The 22,562-nt window shown below is 32.0% G+C and overlaps 1 protein-coding gene across 4 annotated transcripts; it reads left to right on the forward strand.

Moving 5' to 3' along the window:
• On the forward strand, nucleotides 1–10,703 carry LOC107421964 (transcription factor SRM1). 4 transcript variants are annotated; one of them, XM_016031332.4, is made up of 3 exons: nucleotides 1–151; nucleotides 1,971–2,709; nucleotides 9,778–10,703. In XM_016031332.4, the coding sequence occupies exons 2-3, from the start codon at nucleotides 2,324–2,326 to the stop codon at nucleotides 10,277–10,279; spliced, it is 888 nt and encodes a 295-aa protein (XP_015886818.3). In that variant the 5' UTR covers nucleotides 1–151; nucleotides 1,971–2,323; the 3' UTR covers nucleotides 10,280–10,703. The 4 variants fall into 4 exon arrangements, with proteins under 4 accessions (XP_015886818.3, XP_015886820.3, XP_015886819.3 ...); XM_016031334.4 differs by lacking the exon at nucleotides 1–151 and adding an exon at nucleotides 1,057–1,216; XM_016031333.4 differs by lacking the exon at nucleotides 1–151 and adding an exon at nucleotides 1,255–1,707.
• The last annotated feature ends 11,859 nt before the right edge of the window (nucleotides 10,704–22,562 follow it).

The following is a 22,562-nucleotide window of genomic DNA, read 5'->3' on the forward strand; positions in this document are numbered from 1 at the left end:
ATATTTTTATATGTTATGGATATAGATACCCCTTTTGGATTCTTTTCTGGTGCAATACTCTCATAACTGAGAAAAGGGGGCCAGGAAAAATTGAAACTTTGCATGATTTCATTCACTGTGCAGCTGAAAAAGAGAGAAAAAGAAAAAAAAGGTGATGGTTTTTCTGATACTCCCATGTCACACTTTTCTTTCGATTTTTCTACTTCTTTGATTTGTTTTGTTCTTCAACTGCATGTAGTTATCTCATATCCTGACATCTAAAGTTGTCTTTTTTTATGGATGTTTGGACAGAAAGAAAAGAACAAGGAAATGAAAATAAAAGGGAAGCAAAGAAAAATAAGCACAAATATCAAACATTTTCTCATATTTTCTTACTATTGCTCGATTGTTCCTTGGTTTTTCTCTCTCTTTGCGGATGGTATTTCTATCTGTCAGATATTAATGGGTATATCAGATTCCAGTGTTTGGCAACTTGGGTAATTTTGGGGGTGAGCCTTTTTCAATCCCAGCTGTCCATCTTTGTAGCAAGTAGTTGTTGGGGATAGGACCAATTGACCCATCTCTGCACCTCCTTTGGATATTTTCAGGATAACCCATCAACATCATTCATAATTTCTATGCCTGCCCTTTGTAAATTTCGACACCATTTTTGGGCTTTTTTTTAAATTCAGATTTTGTTTTCTTTTGATGGGTTTATTTTTGGGTTTTTCTGGATTCTGGATGCTCCTACTTTGTTTTTACTAAGCTTCTAATTTAGTTTCAAAATATTAAATATTCTACATTTAAGTTAATTTATAATTTTTCACTTTTGGTAAAAAAATTCAAGAGGGAGAAAGATATTTGAAGTAAGGTCTTGCTCACACAAGGTTAGGTTTTTACTTTGATATTAATACAATGCATTAAAGAGGTTCTAAAAAGAGAAGTGCTTTGGTTGTTGGTTAAACTGTCAGAATCTTGATAGCAGTATTACCATGAATTTTAGGTAATCTTAATTTTCTCTTTTTGTCAATTTCATTGGTGCTTTAGAAGTTTATTAGGCAGTGAGAAGAGAAGGATTTTTATGAGCTGCTCCAAACAAGGGTTGAAAATGGGGGAATTACCATGTGGGTTAAAACCTGAATGACCTAGTGAGCGTTTTGAACCTGTGGCTGACACCCAAGGAATCTTTTCTAGGGGTTTTACTCACTTTTTTTGGATTTAGTGGGTGGGCAAAAAGGTGGGCAGTTTACCGCTTTGGTTTTTGTATTTTTATTTTTTGGGACATATTTTTTGATCTGAAATCTCAAAGCAGCATTTTTCTTCTTCCCCCTGTAATTTGAATTTCCATGAAACAGGAACTCTTGATTCTGCTCAAAGTTGAAAATTTTTTGCCCATTTCTGATCTTTAGGTTGCTGAAGGATTTCTATTCTCTCTTGCAAACTTTTTGTTCTTAGTTTTGAAGGTTTATAGTCATGAGCCTGCCTGTTACTTATTGGGTATGGGAATCCAATCTGTGGTTTATGGTGATTTTACTGTCTGACTGTATATATTAGAAGGGAAAATCCACAGTGCAAGGAGGCTGCAGTAAAAGCTGTAAATTTGAGTTTTGGAAACACTCAAGGTGTGGTAGAAATGGAAAAGGATCAATTTTTTTGTGGGCCTGCACTGTTGAAACTGTTCTTATCATGAGGCCGTTGGTGACTGGGATTTTGTTTTTGTTAGAATTGGTAATGGCAGTATGAGTGCTCTTGTGTATTCATCATAGGCTTTCTGGGTTTTTCTTCTTTGTTTGATTCTCTCCATGGTCTCTTTCACGTTTCACAATCCAAAAACCCTAATTACCATTCTACTGCTGTATTTACCATCACCATAAAATTATTCTTTTTTCCCTTTTCAAAAACTGCCATTTATTACATCTCTGAATTTATTATAGCTTTCAGATATTTCTCATGGTCTAACTGATACTTATTGCCTTTTCATTCATCAATAGGTCAGCAATTCACAAGATTCCAATTTTTTAATTGTGGAGCAAATCACCATTGAAATCTTCATATAATTTTTATTGGAGGTGATCTCTGGTTCAGCTACCTTGGCGTTTTCTCAGTTTTGCTTACTTCTATGGTCTGAGCTGACACATCTGCTTCCCATTATTTAGCCTACCATAAAAAAAGTTGTTGTTGATACGCACTTCTGAAATAATTTGGATCCAATTTCCAAGTATAATTCTAGAAAATACATAGTTTTGAAAATAGTTTAGCATCAATTTTTTCAGCAGTTTGGCAGATTCCTTTTTCTCTTCTTCCTGTGGATAATATACTGGTTAGCTGATATAAAGAAAGCTAGATGACTGTGGATGAAGAGGGTAGTAGCTCCTTGTGGACACGAGAGCAGGATAAAGCATTTGAGAATGCATTGGCAACTCATCCTGAGGATGCTTCAGATTGGTGGGAGAAGATTGCTGCTGATGTACCAGGAAAAACCCTAGAGGAAGTTAAACATCACTATGAGCTCTTGGCTGAAGATGTTAAACAGATCGAATCCGGCTGTGTGCCTCTACCATGCTACAATTCTTCTTCAGAGGGTTCAACGAGTCATGCCGGTGATGAAGGAACTGGTAAGAAGGGTGGACATACTGGGAATTATAGCAGTGAGTCTAATCATGGAAGTAAGACTTCAAGGTCAGATCAGGAACGCCGGAAAGGGATTGCTTGGACAGAGGATGAGCACAGGTATATATAATGATTTTATAATTTAATTTATTGCTCTATTCATGGGTGGCATCTGGGAAGTATCTCAATTATGTCAAACAGTAATGAGTCCTTTGACACTTTATTAAATTATTGTGTCTTTATGTTTTTGTATTTAATACTTATATATGGTTTTCTGAACAATCGTATCATTCTGACTTAGAACTTTTCTCTGCTGGTGCTTTATCATCATAGATTTGTTTCTCTAATATTATTTCCTACTGGAGTTACTTTTTAATAACGGAAGAAAACTCTGGTAATGTTAGGTGGTTCAGTTGTGAGCTCTGATTCTCTGCACGTATTTTCTTGTTCAAGCATTGTGGTATATAACATCAGTGATACCAATGATGTTCTATACTTCAGCATCTAGCCTTTTTTACTGCTGTACTGTATTGTGAATAGTAATGGTTAGTGAAAAAGCTAGGGGCTTTTTAGTTTAAATAAAAACTTCATCTTAAACTTCTATCATTGTAATTTTTTCAAACATTGATTACATTTTTGTGTGGCTGTCACTGTTTTTTAGTGTGATGATACTTATTCGAAAACATTTGACATATGCTATTTCATTTTTGTGTGGCCATGGATATGTTTTCAACCATTAGTGACTTAAAAATAAGAGAAAAAAATCAAGTTAAACAATCTTAACATGGCGACATGAATTGTCTAAAACATAACTCTGGTGAGCCTTTATCCCTTTTAGCTTTTTAATCTTCTTAATGGATGGATCTGCATTCTGATATTATGGGTTGGGTTATATTTCTTGCTGCAATTGATATTCTGTGGCACCCATTGTCTGTAGGGCATTCAGGCTAGATACACTGTGGTTCTTTGTTTCTTTTTTATACCTTTATTTTTCACTGTAACTGAAAACATATAGAAAGCTTAATTATGATCTAGAAAAATGTAGTGATTTGCCAGAACCATAACAAACCAAGTGCTTTACTGGAAGTTAGGACGAAGGCATCATCATCATCATCATCATCAAGTATTAATAAGATTTTGCTCACAGATTTATGATAGGGGATCATTCCTTGCCTGTATTTATTATTTACCTTTTGCTCTTGAATTAGCTTTGATTGTTATGTTTGTTAAATGATTGCTCACATGACAAAACCTTACTTGCTTGAAGGTCCATACCTAAAACTGGGTATTCGCAAATAGAAATCATTATAACACAAGCAAGCGTTAAGTTACCATGCATCCCAAAATTTAAGGTAATGGGAAATGGAGCCATAAACATATGTTAAGCCAATATAACAGATGCTTAACCCTCTTCACCTGTTGGCCTGTCCTAAAATGGGTCAGAAAGCCACCTTACATGTGCTGAAGAATACCGCAGGACCAAACAAACCACTAGGCTGATGGTGAGTTAGTTACCATTTCAAAAGCCAAAACTAATAGGGAGGGTCCTACTATTTTTTTTCCAAAGTTAATCAAATAGTTTTGGAAATAGCATATAGTATATATATTAGGTTAAGTTTTCTGCCTCTTAAGTAATTCAGAACATTTTTGTGTTCAGATAGTTTTGTTTCCTGATCTCTTAATGTTCATTCCACCTCTATCATAGTTCTGTCTTTAGTGTTTTAATTTTTTGTTTCTCCTATATCTGTTGAGCTCATTGGTCGTTTCGGCTTTCTACTGGCTTTAGAATATCCCAATATAAATTAAAGAACTTAAATTTGTAGCATTTTGCCCTTTCTGTAATATTGTTGTTAGATGTGGGCTATTCTACTCAGGGTAAAACTGTATTGCATACTTTGGTATGTGCAGAAGTGGCCATTTTGCAAGCCAGGTGGTCCTTAGAATTTGCCTCGGAGGCTTTGAAAAATAAAAGTTGTCTTTGAATTGGTGGGTGCCAATTTAGTTATTATTTATTATCTCTTGATTATATGTAACAATCATTTTTTTAAAAAATTGGTAATCTTATTTGGTTAAAAAAAAAAAAAAATGAAATTCTATTCCTTATTCAAAATATTTTAACCTCTATTGGAGATAGATGTTTTTCAATGTTTCAATTGATGTAACTAATCTACTAAATGAGACAACAGTATCTGAAACATTATAGGATATTTGAAGAAATATCTTAACTCCCATTTTATGCAAATGAAACGTTAAGAGGTCTGGATCAGTGTCAAACTCTTCGCTGGTTGAACTCCCTTGCACTTAGCCATGAACTTCATTAGGAAAATCTGTTCTGAGTACCATATTGGGCTTGGCATGGGTAATGAATTGGCTTCATGTAAGCAACCTAGAACGTGCTAGGATTCCAAGGTTTGGGCTCAATCACTGTCACACATTTTACCCGATCATTGATTACATTATAATTTGGTTACTTATTCACCTTCAACAGCTGACCTTCCTTCAAGTAGGATATTGACAGAGCAAGAATTTCAGGGTTAGATGAATAATGTGTTCCTTAATTTGGTCCCTTTGTGGTGGGTCTTGGTCACCAATATGTAGGAAATGAAGTGTCAAATATTATGGATATATTGTTTTGTTGTGATGGTTTATAACACTTGATTACTGCAATATCTTTATTTCAAATGAATGATTAAGCTTCTCATATCATAATCGATTATAAAATGTGTAATATTTTGCAGCATTGTAGAAAACCACATTTATTAGGTCTTAGACAGGTTGGAAGACCTGTCTCAGTAGGTCTGGTCAAGCTATCTAAGCAATGGTAGACTAATTTGGATAGAAATTTAATCCTATTGGGGTTTTTTTGTAATAAGGGATTGGTTTTGGATTGCACTGGACTATTTTAAGTCTGGTCCAATCAAATTTGGCTAAATTTAAAATAGTCCAATCCAATCTAGGCTTGTTTTGCATTTCAAACTGTCCCTTTGTTTTTCCATTTTCACAGTTCGTCACTGATTATAAACAGTTTGGTGCATTTAAACAATGATCTGTATGCTTCCATGATCGGATTTTGATCCTTTATTTTTGTTACATGTATAACAGCCTTTTGCTGGTTTATAGCTTTCAGATTGGGAATTGAATTCCTTGTACTGAATCCTAGTAATAGTATGTATATTGTAAGAGAAGACTATGACTCTTCGTTGTTTCTTCGTTTTTCCAATCCAAATTGAGACAGCATATGAATGGTTATGTCAACATTGTCACATTTAAATGTCACAGGATAAAGTCAATTGTTTTCTTTTCTATTCTGGCATAATAATATCAAATTGGTCTAGGTACTAAAGATAAATAAGCATAGGATATAAACTATAGTTTAAAAGAAATGAAAGTAACTGCGCTATATTGCAATAATTTTGACATGTGTTCCAATGGCTCAAGGGGTGTGCAAATTATTAGGTCTTTGTTTTAGATTCATTGACATATTTAAATTTCATAGAATGCTTCAATTGTTTTCTTTTCTGTTCTAGTGTAATAAAATCAAATTGATCTAGATACTAAAGATAAATACGCATAGAATATAGACTATAGTTTTAAAGAAATGAAATTAACTGCAAACCATATTACAATAATTTTGACATGTGTTCCAATTGGTACAAGGGATGTTCATATTATTAAGTCAATATTTTAGATTCATTCTATACTGTTACGTTTCTAGCTCATTTTTTATTCAAATTTTTGCATTTGGACTCGTTTTTTAGTTCCATATTTAACTTGTCAAAAAGAAAAAAAATCATTATTTTTTGGATGCTTGCTGTAGTTATGGCCCATGTTCTTCTGTTTTGTTATGTTATTTTTTTTGGGGGTTTCTTGTAGATGGGAAAATTACATCTTAATCTCCCTTACTAATGCAAATGTTCAATATTTATTTATGCTTTTTAAAAGTATAGTTAAATGCTTTCTCAAGAATATTCTCAACAAAAAGATTTATATTTTATTGTGAAAGATTTGTTATTTAAAAGTTTATATCTTTGTAAATGTAACTTGAGTATGAAACATTTACTAAAAAAAAGAAAGAGTTTCATTGCAAGAGAAATAATCTTTTATGTTGTACGCAAATAATTCTTCCTGGACATGGATATAATAGTAATTTTGTTGGGTTCATTGGTGGATTTGAAAATTTAGTTAGAATGAGATATCAAATTGTAGTTTTTCTTACAGTCTTAGATCAGTATTAGTTGCTTCTTATTTAAAAATTTTTAGTTATATTAGGATTATGATTGCATTAAGTTATATGCTTTTCAAATCGACTTAGGAAACTGGTTTGAAAATATATTCCATGTACTAAAGGAATTGTGTGACTCAATGCTAATATGAGATATGATGCCAATAAATTGTAGGTTTTATGCCTGATCGTCTTATTCTCCTTTTTGGTCAGTCTCTCCAAAACCTATGCTCCTACATTTCAGAATCTAATTTCAAACCTATCCTGAAAGCATCTGAAAATTGCATTAGCATATCACTTTCCTTTTGTTCAATATCATTTGAAGCCTCTGATTGTCACTTTCTCTTTGTTACCCCTCGTAATCCTGTACGGAACTTCTTACACAACCTTTTGACTTTCAATTAGCCTTTAAAACGGTCAAAAACTGAAAATGTCTGCTGTCCTACATCATCTGTAGTGTGAAGGATGTTTGGCATGTTTAAATATAATAGGAGTAACATATAAGGATGTCCACATTTCTGTATTCTATTTAAATTTAATGTGTTTTACCCCCAAAGGAAAAAAAAAAAAATTTAGTGCATACAGCACCATACTAGGATGAATAATATGTGTGGTTATGAGTTGGCAAGATTTAAATAGGTTGCCAGATAGGTTGAGTTCATTAGCCTATGGAGAACCAGCCTTCTCTCTCTCTCTCTCTCTCTCTCTCCCCCCACCTTCCCCCCCGGCCCCACTTTTAAAAGATTGTATACATAAATAATTAATTTATTTTAAAAAATAAGTAGAAATAAAGGTAAAAATATAGTAATACCATTTTGTAGCTTTGCTATCTCCAAAGAAGCAATTACATTGACTTCTCTGCCCCTAGGGTACTATATATGGCATGGCATTCAACAATTACGGGTATTTGTTGTTGTAGCATTGAAATGCTGTCCCTGTGTGCTGACCTTGCAGTTCCATCCATGCGTGTTTTTTCAGGCGAATTGAAATATTTAATGAAAGTGGAGCAAATGATTTTGATGCATGACACATAGTTGTCTTCATGCAAGCAGCTAGCAGCTTTACACTGTGTTTGGTAGGTGGGATGGAGTTGGAGGGACATGTGGAGGAAAAAGAGGCAATATTAGGTTAAGAAGATTGGAGGAGGGTAAAGAGATGGAGGGTTAGAGTACCTTTTGGGCACATATAAGATTGTCCCTCTGAAAATATAATAATATATATATCTTTGCATGCAAGTATATATCTCATAAAATTACGTATTCTTTTCTTATTACAACAACTGACGCAAGGTTATATTGGAAAATCATATTCTCTTTGGTTCCTCCTTTGCTATTTTCCTTCCTCTCATGCTACACAAGGGACCCCAGTGACCTCTCTAGCCTTCCTCTTATCCTTTCCATGTCTCCTTTCTTCCTTGCAAAGTAGAGTATTTGGTTTTTGGACAAAAAAAAAAAGAAAAAAAGAAAAAATCAAGACACAATACATGAAGGGGCAAAAAGAGTGGAATGGAGGACAAATGATAACATTTTCTCATTTAGCATTTCGTAACTTGATTGCCTCACTTAAGCAGCTTATTTGATGAATCGTGCTATGCCAATACTGTTTAGAAGTTTCATTAATTATCTTATTTAGAGAACTGTTATTTAGTTCTGTTCTCCTGGGTGATGGAGCCCAGGGTATCTTGAGTGAAATACACGTATACTATCTTGAGTGAAATACACGTATACTTTTCAGGATACATGTTTAAATCAATTTCAATGCATATCCTAAAAAGGATATGTGTGTTTCGCTTAGGATATCTTGGACTCCATTTGCCTAGGAGAAAATTTCCCTTATTATATGTGTGTGTGTGTAATTGCAATCTTTGTTTTGCAATTATGTGAGATTTATTTCTGATCATGCAACGGTTTTTCTCTCGTTTGGTATGTAGTTTACATTTCTTCTATTGGGGAGATGTATTTTCTTTCTCCATGATAGTACAGAAAGTTATGGGTAAAAAATTTACTGGTTTTCATTGTATCTTTTCTTCTAGAGCATAGGATTGTGTTATTGCTTGTTATATAACTTGTGTTTTTTAATGCTCAGGTCATGGGTTGTACCTTTGACCTGACACTTATTTCACCATAGCTTTTGCCAGTTGAGCTGTCCCAGCAGGGAAAGAGCTATTGCAATGCGTTATTTCTATTTCATTTGAGATATGTGTGTATCTACATTTATTAAATTTATTATAATTTAGCATTATGGCACTATTAATTGCTATTGAGTCCCATTATTGGTTGCGTTTACTAAGCCCTCTCGAACTCCTCCATTTTTTTTTCCTTTTATGGTTGGGTATGTGATATCATATTTTATTCCACTGATCAGCTTTGTCTTGTTATAGAATTGCGAAATTATATGATATCTCATCCCTACGTTGATGCATTTAATTTTCTGACAATACTGTTTTTTCTTTTTTTATCTTTTCTGGTTAACAAGTTCTAGATTTCCATGATTGCCTTAGTTTTTAGGTATCAACTATGACAAAACTATATATTTCATTGTAATCGTTTGTGTTTGGTGTTTTTAACAATATTTTCAAAGTATCATCTTGAGGTAAGGTTTGATGATCTGATTTTTAAATTACTGTATGATGGCTGCAAAAATAGAAGAAGCTCTATGCTTGGAAATAAGATACAAAATTGACCTTTCTATTGAAGTTCCAAAAGTTGGAATTGACACTACATTATCTTGTCTGATTTTAAGCTGTTTTATGACAATATTGCTTTGAAATCTTTCAATTGTTAACAGCATGACTTGCAATAAATAGATTTTTTATTTTTATTATTTTATATTTTATACTTTTTATTTTTGCCAATTGACTTGTTAAAGCAATTACTGAAATGATTATTATGATGTTCAAAGTTTGCAATGCTCGTATGTTTTAATAGCGCTTAGCATTAATTGTAGTCTATTTTTTTGATGGGCAGGTTATTTCTTCTTGGTTTGGATAAATATGGGAAAGGCGATTGGCGAAGTATATCTCGAAACTTTGTTGTGACAAGAACACCTACACAAGTGGCAAGCCATGCACAAAAGTACTTCATCCGTTTGAATTCAATGAACAAAGATAGGAGGCGATCAAGCATTCATGATATCACCAGTGTGGGCAACACAGACATTTCGGGAGCTCAAGGGCCAATCACTGGTCAAGCAAATGGTTCTGCCGGAGGATCTGCAAGCAAATCAACCAAGCAACCCCCACAACCTCCAGCTGGTCCTCCTGGAGTTGGAATGTATGGAGCCCCCACTATAGGACAACCAGTAGGGGGACCGCTTGTCTCAGCAGTTGGCACCCCAGTAAATCTTCCTTCGGCTCCACACATAGCATATGGTGTCAGAGCACCTGTGGCTGGAGCCATGGTTCCTGGTGCACCAATGAACATGGGTCCCATGCCATACCCCATGCCACATACAACTACTCACAGGTAATATGCTTGTTTAATTGCAACATGTACAAAAAGGACAGAAACTATGTAGCTTTTGTGGTTTTGTATGGATCATTGGAGATCCCTTAGAATATTTTGCAAGCAAGTTTAATATGCACCACAGTCATTTGTCTAAATCTCGTATCAAATAAGCCATTATTGGTTTTGGGGGGGGAGGGAGGAAGAATTACATGAATCTGTATAGCCAATTGTGAAAGAGGTGGTGGCAATATTTATGATCAGGACGGACAAGTATTTTGTTGCATATAAATGAAAATAATTAGTGTTAAAGCAAATAGTTAGTGCCCAAAAAGTAGTTTTATGGCTTAGTTGTAAAGGACCGTCGCATATTATACTGTCTTCGGTAGCATATTCAAGCCACTACATAGGCTTGCTATTTATTCATTGGAATTGTTTTCCTTTTCTCTTCTTCCTTTTACTTTAATGATGATTGGCTTAACAAGAATTTCTTAGTGATCCAATCGTATAACATGATTAATAACTCTCCTGCAAGTGGATTAGCAGGTACTTGAAGAACTGACTTAACCTATCTAATTCTCAAGGTTAGTAACTTGATCTGTTTTAAATTTGTATTAGCGACTATCATCAAACAATGTTGTTTGAGTCGATCTATTGGTAGTTATTAACTTTGAAAAAATTTGAGCATATTTCTTGAGACAGAATTCTTGGAGACATGTGTTTTTGGATATTCCTTTTAAAGATATGTGGATGTCAGTTAGATATCATCATTTGAAGAGTGATTTCTGTTGCAAAATGTGATATTGGTATGTTTTAGTCTTGAAGGTTTTTGCTACCATTTGTTACAACGTATGGTAAAAATTTGTAAAAGTACTTCCCTCTAATATTTGTGATTGAGCTGTATAATTTTATGGGATGAGAAGGTATTGTCTAAATATCTCAATCAGAATTAGATGGGTAAGGTCAAACTGGAAAATCTTATAATTTCTTTGGAATTGGCCACAAGTGAGCTACAAGGTTTGGTTTGATTTTGTTTCCAATATGATGGTAATTTGTGTCAATTTTAGACTCGAAGTTAAGGACCGTGGCAAGCATATTCAGGCAACTATATAGGCTTGCTCTATTATTCATTGGACTTGTTTTCCTATTCTCTTTCTTTCGTTTTTCATCTCGTTGATGATGATTGGCTCACCAAGAATTTCTTTGGTGCAATTGTAACTCTCAACTCATGGCTGCAAGTGGATTAGCAGTACATGACGAACTGATTTAACCTATCTAATTCTCAGGGTTACTAAAATGATCTAATTCGAACTTTGTGTTTTTCTCTTAAAATCAAACAGTCTTACATTGTTTGTCTCTATACAATCGGTAGTAGTAACTTTGAATGTTTTGAGCATATTTCTTGAGAGAGAATTCTTGGAGACGTATTTTTGGATAATGCTTTTGAAGATATGTGGATGTCAGATAGATATCATCGTATGATCAAAAGTAATTTCAATTGCCAAATGTTATATTTGGTCTGTTTTAGTCTTGAAGCTTTTCTCTTCCATTTGTTACAATGTACAATGAAATTTTATAAAAGTTCTCTCTAATGTGAATGATATGAACAAATTATAATTTTATGGGATGGTAAGGTATTGTTGAGTTCTGGACTATCTCAAGTAGACTTATATGGGTAAAGGTCAAACTAGAAAATCTCAAATTTTTTTCTTTTTCAGTAGGCCACAGTGAGCCACCTGTTTGGTTTTGTTTCCAACATGGTGCTAATTTGTGTCAATTTTAGGCCCAAGCAAACCCAAATCAGAATTTGCTGTAGTCCAAAAAGTCCAGGTTATTATTATTATTATTTTTTCACTTTTGGAAACAAAAGATTCCAAAGTTTTTGTTTTTGTTTTTGTTTTTTTTGTTTTTTTGTTTTTTCGTTTTGTTTTTTGTTTTTTGTTTTTTGTATTTTTTTTTCCCTCCCTTTTGTGTTTAATAATTAGGCTTGCTTGAACCAGTACCTCACATATGGAGTGTCAACATTGCCACTATCTAAATATCTTTTCCTAGTCTCATAAATGTACAATGTTAGCATGAGGTTATGATAAATTTTCTACACGAAAACTTTTGATGATAGACTTGCTCAACTTGCTCCATTTTTCTTCGATTTACCAAAAAAAAAAAAAAAAAAAAAAAAAAAAGGTGCTTCATTTTTGCTTTTTTTTTTTTTTTAAAGACAAAATCCCATTTAAATGAACGATTAGAGTGATTATCATCCGAATCATCGGAATGTACCCTAAACAACGAGTTTTACAAATCCTTTGACAATACAGTAGTGTGAATTAAGATATTGATTTATTTTGCTTAGTTGCATTATTTGAATTACATGGCAATAAAAATTAATAATAATTTCTAGGTCTTGGGTACAAGGTTGGTGATAAAATTCCTCCTTTCCAACTTATTTTTAATAAACTAAAGTATTCAGAAATTTAGAACATTAAAACTATCAAAATTTTCTGTATAGGAAAGCATACAATAGATTAAATAATAATTGATATTATAGGATTGTAAATTCTTAATCATGCATGATAATTACACCAAGCGTTTCATACTGTAAGAAAAACACAGTTCCAAATATTAATAATATTATTTTATAAGTTATGCTAGAGTTAACAAATAAATATATTAATATGCATAATATAATAATCAATATAAAAAAAATTGCTAAAATTTAAATATTTGACAAAATTTGATCGAAATTGATTGGATTCACCAAATGGAGTCCAAAGTTGACTTTTATCTGGTCAAGATTTGATATTGATTAGCATACTATTATGAATGCTCCTTAACATGAGTTTATAAACTGATATTATATTTAATTTTAAGATACGATAAAAAAAGATATGATCAAAACCATGTTAAAGGTATTTTGATCATTTATCAATTTAACCTGTATATTTAAGTGTTGTATTATTTTACTACTAAACTATTATTATCTTGATTAATTAAAACCCATAAACACAGTTTCTATACATATATTTATATATATATATATATATATTATTAATATTTTATTATTTTATTTTAATTCTTTCTCTTTCCCACTTTCTTTTTTTTTTTTTTCCTTCCTCTTCCCAGATGAACAGACCCTCGCCCCTGTTAAAATAAATAAAAAAATAAAAAAATGCAGCACACTGGCAGCTACTCGCCAATTTTTCCATTTTTTGATCACCTTATGTCGTGCCACCACCACCATTTGAAAGCCCATTAATCATATAACTCATACATGCTATTATGTTGTCATGAAACTGCCTGAAACCACCAGGATCGCGCCAAAACTAGTGACCGATGATGAGCTCTAATCATTGGATTAGCTCATTTCCCACTAATTTGGACCTCCTGAGTCCGATTCCAAGTTCTGTTTGCTCAATTCACGCTCGTATGAAGAGATTTAATTTCAATTAATTGTCAAGATATTGAAAATCCCTAATTTTGAGCTTTAGGCCAAACATGTTCACTATGTAATTTGTCCAATTTGGTGTTTAATTTTGGTAATTCTTGAGATATGGAATAAAAATTGGGACCTTAGGATTTTAGTTGTGTTTCTAAATGTTTTATGGAAACCAAATAATATATTAGACACTTAATACTAAGCTAGGAGGCAGCGTATTATGGAGCAGGAGTGAATACCTCAAATATGGTATATAGAATGAATTGTAGTTTGTGTTTTGGGCTTGCTAGCTTATTAATTTTATGCTTTAAATCTTATTATGTGTGATTTTGGAATTTATGTGTGCACATATGAACATGTGTGTGTATGTATAATATGGATAGTTATATTTACTTGATTTAGTGGTTTTGGAATATTATTTGAAATCGTAGTTTGGCGATTAAAACTATGTTTTAATGTTAAGTTTAATTTTGGCTCTAAGATAATATAATTGATAACTTGGATAAATTGTTGTATTTTTCCCTCTAAAATTTAGTTTGATAAAGTTGTGGCTGCTTTTGTTTAGAAGAGGGGTATAGCTGTATTTATTTATTTAGGCCGCTTTTGGAAAATTAAGGAGTATTCTTTATATAATTTTTATTTTAAAATATTTCAGTAACCTTCTTTGATTATCTTTATACGGAAATTCTATGGTGAGGACGGTCCGTATGAGGACCGCAGTATTAGTGACGGTTTTTCATAGTATTAATGACGGTTTCTTAGAAAATCGTTACCAATATTATGAAAAACCATCACCAATACTGTGGTCCGCATAAGGACTGTCCGCACCATAGACGGACTATATCTTTATATATATATATATATATGATATTTAGATGTGGATGGTTTATTATTATTTTTTTTGTCTCATATTTTGGAATTATAAAATATTTTTATTACTAGTTTTTGAATTTAATATGATATATATATATATATATATATCGCCAGATTATATTTGTGATTTGGTAAGATTATTTATTTATGTTTAATTATATTTTCTTTTTGTCTATTTATTTATATGCTGATTCATATTTTGAGGAAAATGGTTTATGGGGATGATTTCTTTTTATATAAGATATCTTGTTTGGTAATGATTTTTCATTTATAATTTAACAATTAAATGAAAAATCGATGTATTGATATTGGTATGTTTATTCATGATTATTTGGTTTTAAATGTAGCATATAATACCAGTATTCTCGATACATATGCTTTATTTAGCATGCAAGTTGTACATAGTTATCCTTTATACACTATGATGAGCAAGAGTAGATAGGTATTTTGCAGTGATTGAATTAAACATCCTTCTTATGGCCGAAGGATGACAAGTTATATTTAGCTATCCTATGGGAGCTATAGTAAGCAAGGGTAGACGAATACTTTGTGGTAATAGCATTAGCCGTCCTCCCTTTAATCGTATAATAGCAGGTTATTTAGCAGTGGTACATTTGAGATGCTAAAAGGCTAGCGTGCAAGTCTCTCTTCTCCTCCCTTTTGTTAGGTAGTGTCTGAGACACTAAACATCATTTGATATCATTGGTATATTGTATGGTACATCAAGTTTCTTTTTGACATGCACACGCATGCATGCACGCGCACACATGCACACACACACACACACACACACACACACACACACACATATATAAATATATATATATATATATATATTATGTATTGGGTGTACCTTACATTAGTCTGATAGTGATTTGGTTATGCCTATAGATAGTTGGATATAGATTATGCTTATGAGTGGTTTATTAGTATATTTATGTTGCTTACGGGATTAGCGGGTTAGGTAGCAAGGGTGCTCACCCTTGACTGTATTGGTTGTGGTATGCATATGGGAGGTTACATGTATTGATTACGCTTTTTGGCTGTTGATATTATGGGCCAATGCACTAGTATATAGTATGGTGCATAAGGTGATTTTGAGTTTTATTTGATAGATATTTTTACATGGGTTTATTATGATTTCAATGTTTTGTATTTATAGATTTATTTATGTTTTTAATTAATGTTTTAAAATGATTTTAGATACCAAAGTTTAATTAATTGTTATATTGATTATTATTATTTTATTTTGTCATTAATGTTAGTTTTACTCACTGGGAGGATTTTTGATTTTTGTCTTGCTCCTTAGTTGTTTTATTTTCATTTCCTTGAAATTCAGTTATATACCTATTATACACACACACACACACATGTATATAAGCATGTTTTTTGGTTCTATTGATATCATGTAAGGATAGTAGATTCATAGTATTAGATGTGAAAGTTTGATTTGAACATATTAGCTTACAAGTAGGTTTACATCCTTAAGGTTATTAAGGCTTTGGGCAGGTATTTTAGCATTTGAGCAGGTATTTTATCCTTTGGGCAGATATTTCATATGCAGCCTTTAGGTAGACATTTCAGGCTTCGGGCAGGTTATTCAAAACCTTCAAGGGATTGTATACATATTGACACACACACACACACACACACACACACACATATATGTACTTATGTTCGTTTTGAGTAATGATAATGTTATTGGAATTAGTATTATAATTGTTATCATCATTATTATGGTTGTATTCATTATTGCTAATAATATCATGGACCTGGGATGATACGTATCATATTTATATTTATGTGTTGGTAAATATTTATGAAATGTTATAAATTTGTGAAATTATAACAAATGGGAGGTTTAAGGTGGCTATAAATATATAAAAGTGTGTTATCTGTGCAAGATTAAATTTGGAAAGGTTTACTTTATAGAGAAGATGTTGTTGGATCTTTTTGTAAAATTTTGAATGGTGTTTCCCTTAGTTAGGGCCTCCTAGGGTTCTGGTAGGGAACTCCAAGAGAGTCTTACCGTATACCAATTGTTAGGTGTCAATATTTTGTTAATTAATATATTAATATATCTAGTTATGATGAGTAAACCTTTTAAAGGATGAGTATGACTAAATAGAAATCAATAAAATAGTGACACATAATATTTGGAATCTATTTTGATACATTTATTTGATAATTCTAGCATTATTATTATTTTATTTTCTTTATACATGGTCCTCAATCAAAATTATCAGACTAGTCAATTATAAAACTCCAAATGGATGAGTTTTCTATCAAGTTGACTACCAAAATATCTTCATTTTTTTTTTTTTTTGTGATGCATTAATTGTTAATTTGATTTCCATTTCTTTCATATTAAAAGCCAGATGAAAATATTTCTTATGTGTAACGAGAAGCAACTATGTATTCCTTAGTTATACTATGTATCTCTAGACAACCTAATTCAAATCAATTAACCGATTTTGACAAAAATCGTTAACGTTTGCTTGTGAATGTACAATGCCAAGACGACACAAGTTTTGTATTTTAATTTGACGTAAACTTGTTAAACACACATGGAACTTTCTACTTCTTTCCCATACAATAAAAAGAAACAGTCAATTGAAATTTTTTTTTTTTGTCATGGTTAATTTTATTATAGACATATATACATACACACAAATTTATATTGCTAAATATTTTATTTATATTAATTCAAAGAAAACTGCCACTATTGTGTTAATGTTAATTCAATTTATTTCTCTTTCATTATGGCCATGGTTACCATCTCCAAATACTAGGAAAGCTTCTACTAATCATGTTAGCAATATTCATCATTTTCATTGAGAGTGCTAGAAGTGCTGAAGCTTTTTGTGTAAAAAGGGAAAGACAAGCTCTTTTTAGCTTTAAATAAGGCCTTCCATATAAAGGCAACCTTCTATTCTCTTAGACAAGCACAAATGAAGATTGCTACAAATGGAGAGGCATTAAGTGCAATAACCAATCCAATTATGTTATCATGTTTGATCTTTGTCGTGATCATTACATTACTTTTAGAAACTATCAGTGGTGAGATTTTCTCTTCCTTACTTGAATTGCGTTATTTGAAGCATTTGGATCTTAGTTACAACAACTTTAATAGGATTCCAAGCTTCATATACAATTAATTGGAGGCTCATTTCCAATTTAATCTAAGCCAAATCAACAAGCTTATTGTTTTGAATCTAAAATGCAACCTTCTCATAGGGCATTGCCTAATCTTTTAGTGTTGTCCTTCTTAAGAGAATTAAGTGTAGTTGGGAATAAGTTAGATGGAAATTTAATAGAATATATTGGTCAGCTCTTTCATCTAAAGATCTTGGATGTTTTTTCAAATTTTTTCATTAGAACTGTCTATGAATCTGACATTCAAAAACTTTTCAAGCTAAAACACTCGGACTTGCTCTCCAATCCTTTGAGTTTGAATTTCAGGTGTTGTTGGATTCTCCCTAACCAATTGTTGACCATAAATTGAATTTGTGCACATTAGGTTATAATATCCTCATTGGTTTCAAAATTGGTTGACTTTTGATGAGGTTGATATCTTTAATGTTGGGATTTCGGATGTTAGCCCTCATTAGTTTTATCACGTGATTTCTACATTAAAGCACTTAAGTCTCTCCTTAGACCATATCAATGGCACCTTACAAAGTTTTCCTATAACACTATGTCTCTATTTGTGGACCTATCATTCTCTACTGATATTGTCGTAAAGGCGAACTTATCACTTTTTACTTATATTGTTCCCAATTTAGCCATCGCACTTGGTATTTTTTGTTTAAAACTTCCCAAAAGGTCATAGATCCTTGGACTACTCTTGCTTTAGCACGGTTGAATTTGGTGTTCTTTCGAACCCTGAAGCCAACCACTCTAAAAATACCTTGTTGTAGGAAAATGACCATCATTATATTTAAACTATCCTCTGATCCACATTTAGATGATGTGGAATTAAACATCAGATAGCCTATAAGTTCCCAACACCTTCCTATACTGGTAATCACAATTCACCCCTCTTGGGGCCCAGCATACATGTTAACACACTTCTGGCTGGGTATAAGCTTTAATGCCATTTACAATGTTGAAGCTTTTCAAAATGGATGGCTTTAGGATTAGTAAGAATTCTTAACTTAAGCTTGTTTATGTTAGAGTAATCCAAGAATGAGTCACTTTTTGGGAAGCTCTGAATAAAAAAATCTTATATCAAATATGGTGGTTAAATTGCGGACAATATCGGAGGAGAATGAGAAGTCCATCTGTGGAGGCGGGGTATTACATTTCCAATTAGATTCGATCAATATGTCATGTTTGGTTTGAGTTCCGACCAATTTCATGGTGAAATCCTAGTTTCTCTTTCCAATGTAGGTATTCTAAATCTCTCTAATAATATGTTCAAAAGCTTCAAGTCGCACGTTGAGAAATAGGATAACATGGTTTTTTGACATCTCTAATAACAGTCTAACTGGAAGCTTTCCTGATTGTTGGATGCATTGGGAAAACCTACAAATTCTAAATTTGGAAAGCAATAATTTATCTGGAAGCCTCTCGAGCTCATTGTGTTCACTATATAGAATTAAAACATTGCATTTGAGGTGCAATAACTTCTCCAGAATGGTTATTTCATTGGACAATTGTACTACTTTGCAATTTTCAGATATTGGTGACAATAATTTGAGTGGAAACATACCTACATGGATTGATGAAAGCTTAACAAATTTGGTTGTCCTTGGTCTAAAATCTAACAAGTTCAATGGGAGAATGCCTTTGAGTCTATGTAATCTTTCTTCACTTCAGATATTGGATTTATCTAAAAACCGTATATCAGGACTAATTCCTTCATGCATCCAAAATTTCACCTCCATGGCACAAAAAGGACCAAATGAAACTGTTGTTAGCGACTTTGCTTATTATGATGGTTCTAATCATGGAAGATGTTACAAAAAAAAGTATGCAGATAGTTCATGGATAGTGTGGAAAGGAATGGAGTGTCGATATGAAAAGAATTCTAGGCAACTAAAATAGATGGGTTGGATGCATTCCTAAAGGATTGGAAAATTTTCTAGAGTTGGTACAACTAAACTTATTAGGGAATGGTTTGAATGGAAGTATCCCAGAGAATACTAGACAACTGAAGCAACTAGAATCCTTAAACTTGTCTCACAATCAACTTTTTGATGAAATTCCTTGTAGTTTGGTTGATATTACCTTTCTAGCTTATTTGGACTTGTCAAATAATCACTTCTTTAGGAAAATGCCTACAAACACTTAACTATAAAATTTTGATGATTCTGCATATAAAGGAAATCTTGGACTATGTGGGCTGCCATTGAGGCTTTGAAAAGTATGTGTCTTGGAGAAGAAACATCATAAGATCCTTCAGTTTCAGATGGTGATAAATATTAAGACCCTCCTAAGGTTATTTATTAGAATATTAGGACAGCCTTGACTAGGGAAAATCCCATTGAAATTTTTATAAAAAATCCAATAGCATCTTCTCTATAAATTGGACTCTCCTAGATATTTTTGTACAAGAAATTCACTCCAAAAGTATACATCAGCCTTATTTCTTCCCATTTTACTGCAACTTTCCACAGATTTATAGAAGTTTGATAACAATAATGTAAGAATGTAAGTATAAGTAATAAATAATAATCATAAGTACGTTTTTATGTGTTAGGACCTCTCTCGGAGTTTCTTGCCCCCATGATGGCTTTGGCTCTCACCAAGTTTTTACTCAGTATAGGAAATATGTACGTCTATAAACTTATGACCACTTACACCTCCCACTTACTACAGTTTGACAATTTAAGAATACTTTGTAAATATACCAGCACATGAAGGTAAATAAGAAGATAATGACAATAATATAAGCCATTTCGATCCATAATGCATCTAACAATAAAGAATATGTTAATGATGATAAATAAAGATAACAAGGGTCCCAGACCCTAAACTATACAATCCATATTTAAACATCTTGGAAAATACAGATACGAGTTTATGTTGTTAAGAAATAATAAAATACAAGATATCCTTAAATAAAATAAATCATATTAAAGTACACATATGGAAACAATATTTTAAATCGAATGGTTGAGGTTTTATTGATAACTTTGATAACATCACCACTATCCAAAACCAACTTAAATATATATATTTTCTACATAAATATAAATATGTATATAGTTTCTCGAAGGATATGAGTAACTTGTTTGTAGGTTAATACAATCGCTTGAATTCTAATACACTTGCTTGAAGGCTAACATACCTATCCGAAGGCTAATGCATCTATCAAAGGCCTAACACATATGCTTGAAGACCAACATACCTGCTGAAATGTTGGAATACCTGTCCGAAAACTAATACATCTGATGTACTATATGATATACCAAGGTATAGTTCCATGATGTCGGCCAGTCGTAAATATACTATTACCAGTATGACTAGAGGTTGTCAATAATGGCCATCTAACTCGCTAATCTTATAGGTAGCAAAAATACGATACCAATCCGTTCATGAGTTTAACCAGGTCGCTGTCTGAGTATGGTACATCTAACACATAATATAATATATACATATTGAAAGGACATGTGATGTAATGTACAATTTACAATGCTGTCAAGTGATGTTTGACGTCCTAAATACCACTTGGTAGAAAGGAGAGAATAAAAGAACCAATACATTGCCCTTTTTAGTGTCCTAAAGATGCCGCTGCTAAATAACCTGCCATCCTATAGCCAAGCGGGTAGCTAATATTGTCACTTTAAAAAAAATACTTACTTCCTCTTGCTCATCTAGCACCTATAAGAATGGCTAAACCTGGTGTCCTTCAATCATAGTGAAGGTGGCTAATGCCATCACTACAAACTACTTGCCGACATTCACTCATCATAATTCACATAGGATGACTAAATATAATCTATGTGCTGAAATAAATCATATGCATATCAGGATTACTCTTACTATATGGTATATCCATTGACCAACTAGTCAAATATAAATATATAATTATGAAAAAGTCACTATTCATAATTACATTTTAAAATTGTAATTAAATATTTTAAATAAATGAATAAATAAATAGATAAATAAGTAAACAACAAACAAATAAAAATAAAAATAAGAAAAATAATACGATACAATCCCCATAAAATCAAATGTAACTCTAACTATTTAAATATTATCCAATAATCAATAACTAATAATAAAAATTTTTGAAAACCCAAATAAAATTTTTAAGACAAATAGTCCATCTTAAAATCATCTTATTATTAAATATTATTATAACTCTTAATTCTTTTAAATCAACATAATTAAATAAATGAATATAACTAAATAAAAAAAATATATAATTGAGTAAATAAATACTTAATTGAATGTCATATAATAGTATAAAATTTGAAAAAATACAACTAAGTGCAAACAGATAATCTTGCAGAATCATAATTGTATATATATATATATATGTACACATATGTCTACAAATATTTATACATAATCTAACCATATATGTACCTACCATGTTTAATTCGAATAAATCAATTTTGACAATAAGTAAATATAGATAAATAATTAATCAAAACTATATATATACAATACATTTATATACATATATACACATATATAAATATATATATATATATATATATATATTCTAACAATGTAAATACCCTATTAAATTCAAAATTGATAGTAATAAGTATTTTACAACAACTCAAGCATAATTTGGAATTGTTATATGATTTATTGGATCAATTTCTAAGTATAGGTCTTAACTCCCAACACATTTCAATAAGACCTTGGGTAAAGTTTTTTATGTATTTGCATCTTTATTGATACTTATGGATATATATATTTATATACATACAAAAGTGCTATGAAAAGGACCTGTCCGCATCACATGGAAAGCACCCGGACGTCCGTTTCTGTTTCCTAGTTTAATGAAACGGTGCTTGGCACCCATTTTGGGGAAAAA

This window comes from Ziziphus jujuba, chromosome 3 (assembly GCF_031755915.1).
Source record: "Ziziphus jujuba cultivar Dongzao chromosome 3, ASM3175591v1".
NCBI lineage: Eukaryota > Viridiplantae > Streptophyta > Magnoliopsida > Rosales > Rhamnaceae > Ziziphus > Ziziphus jujuba.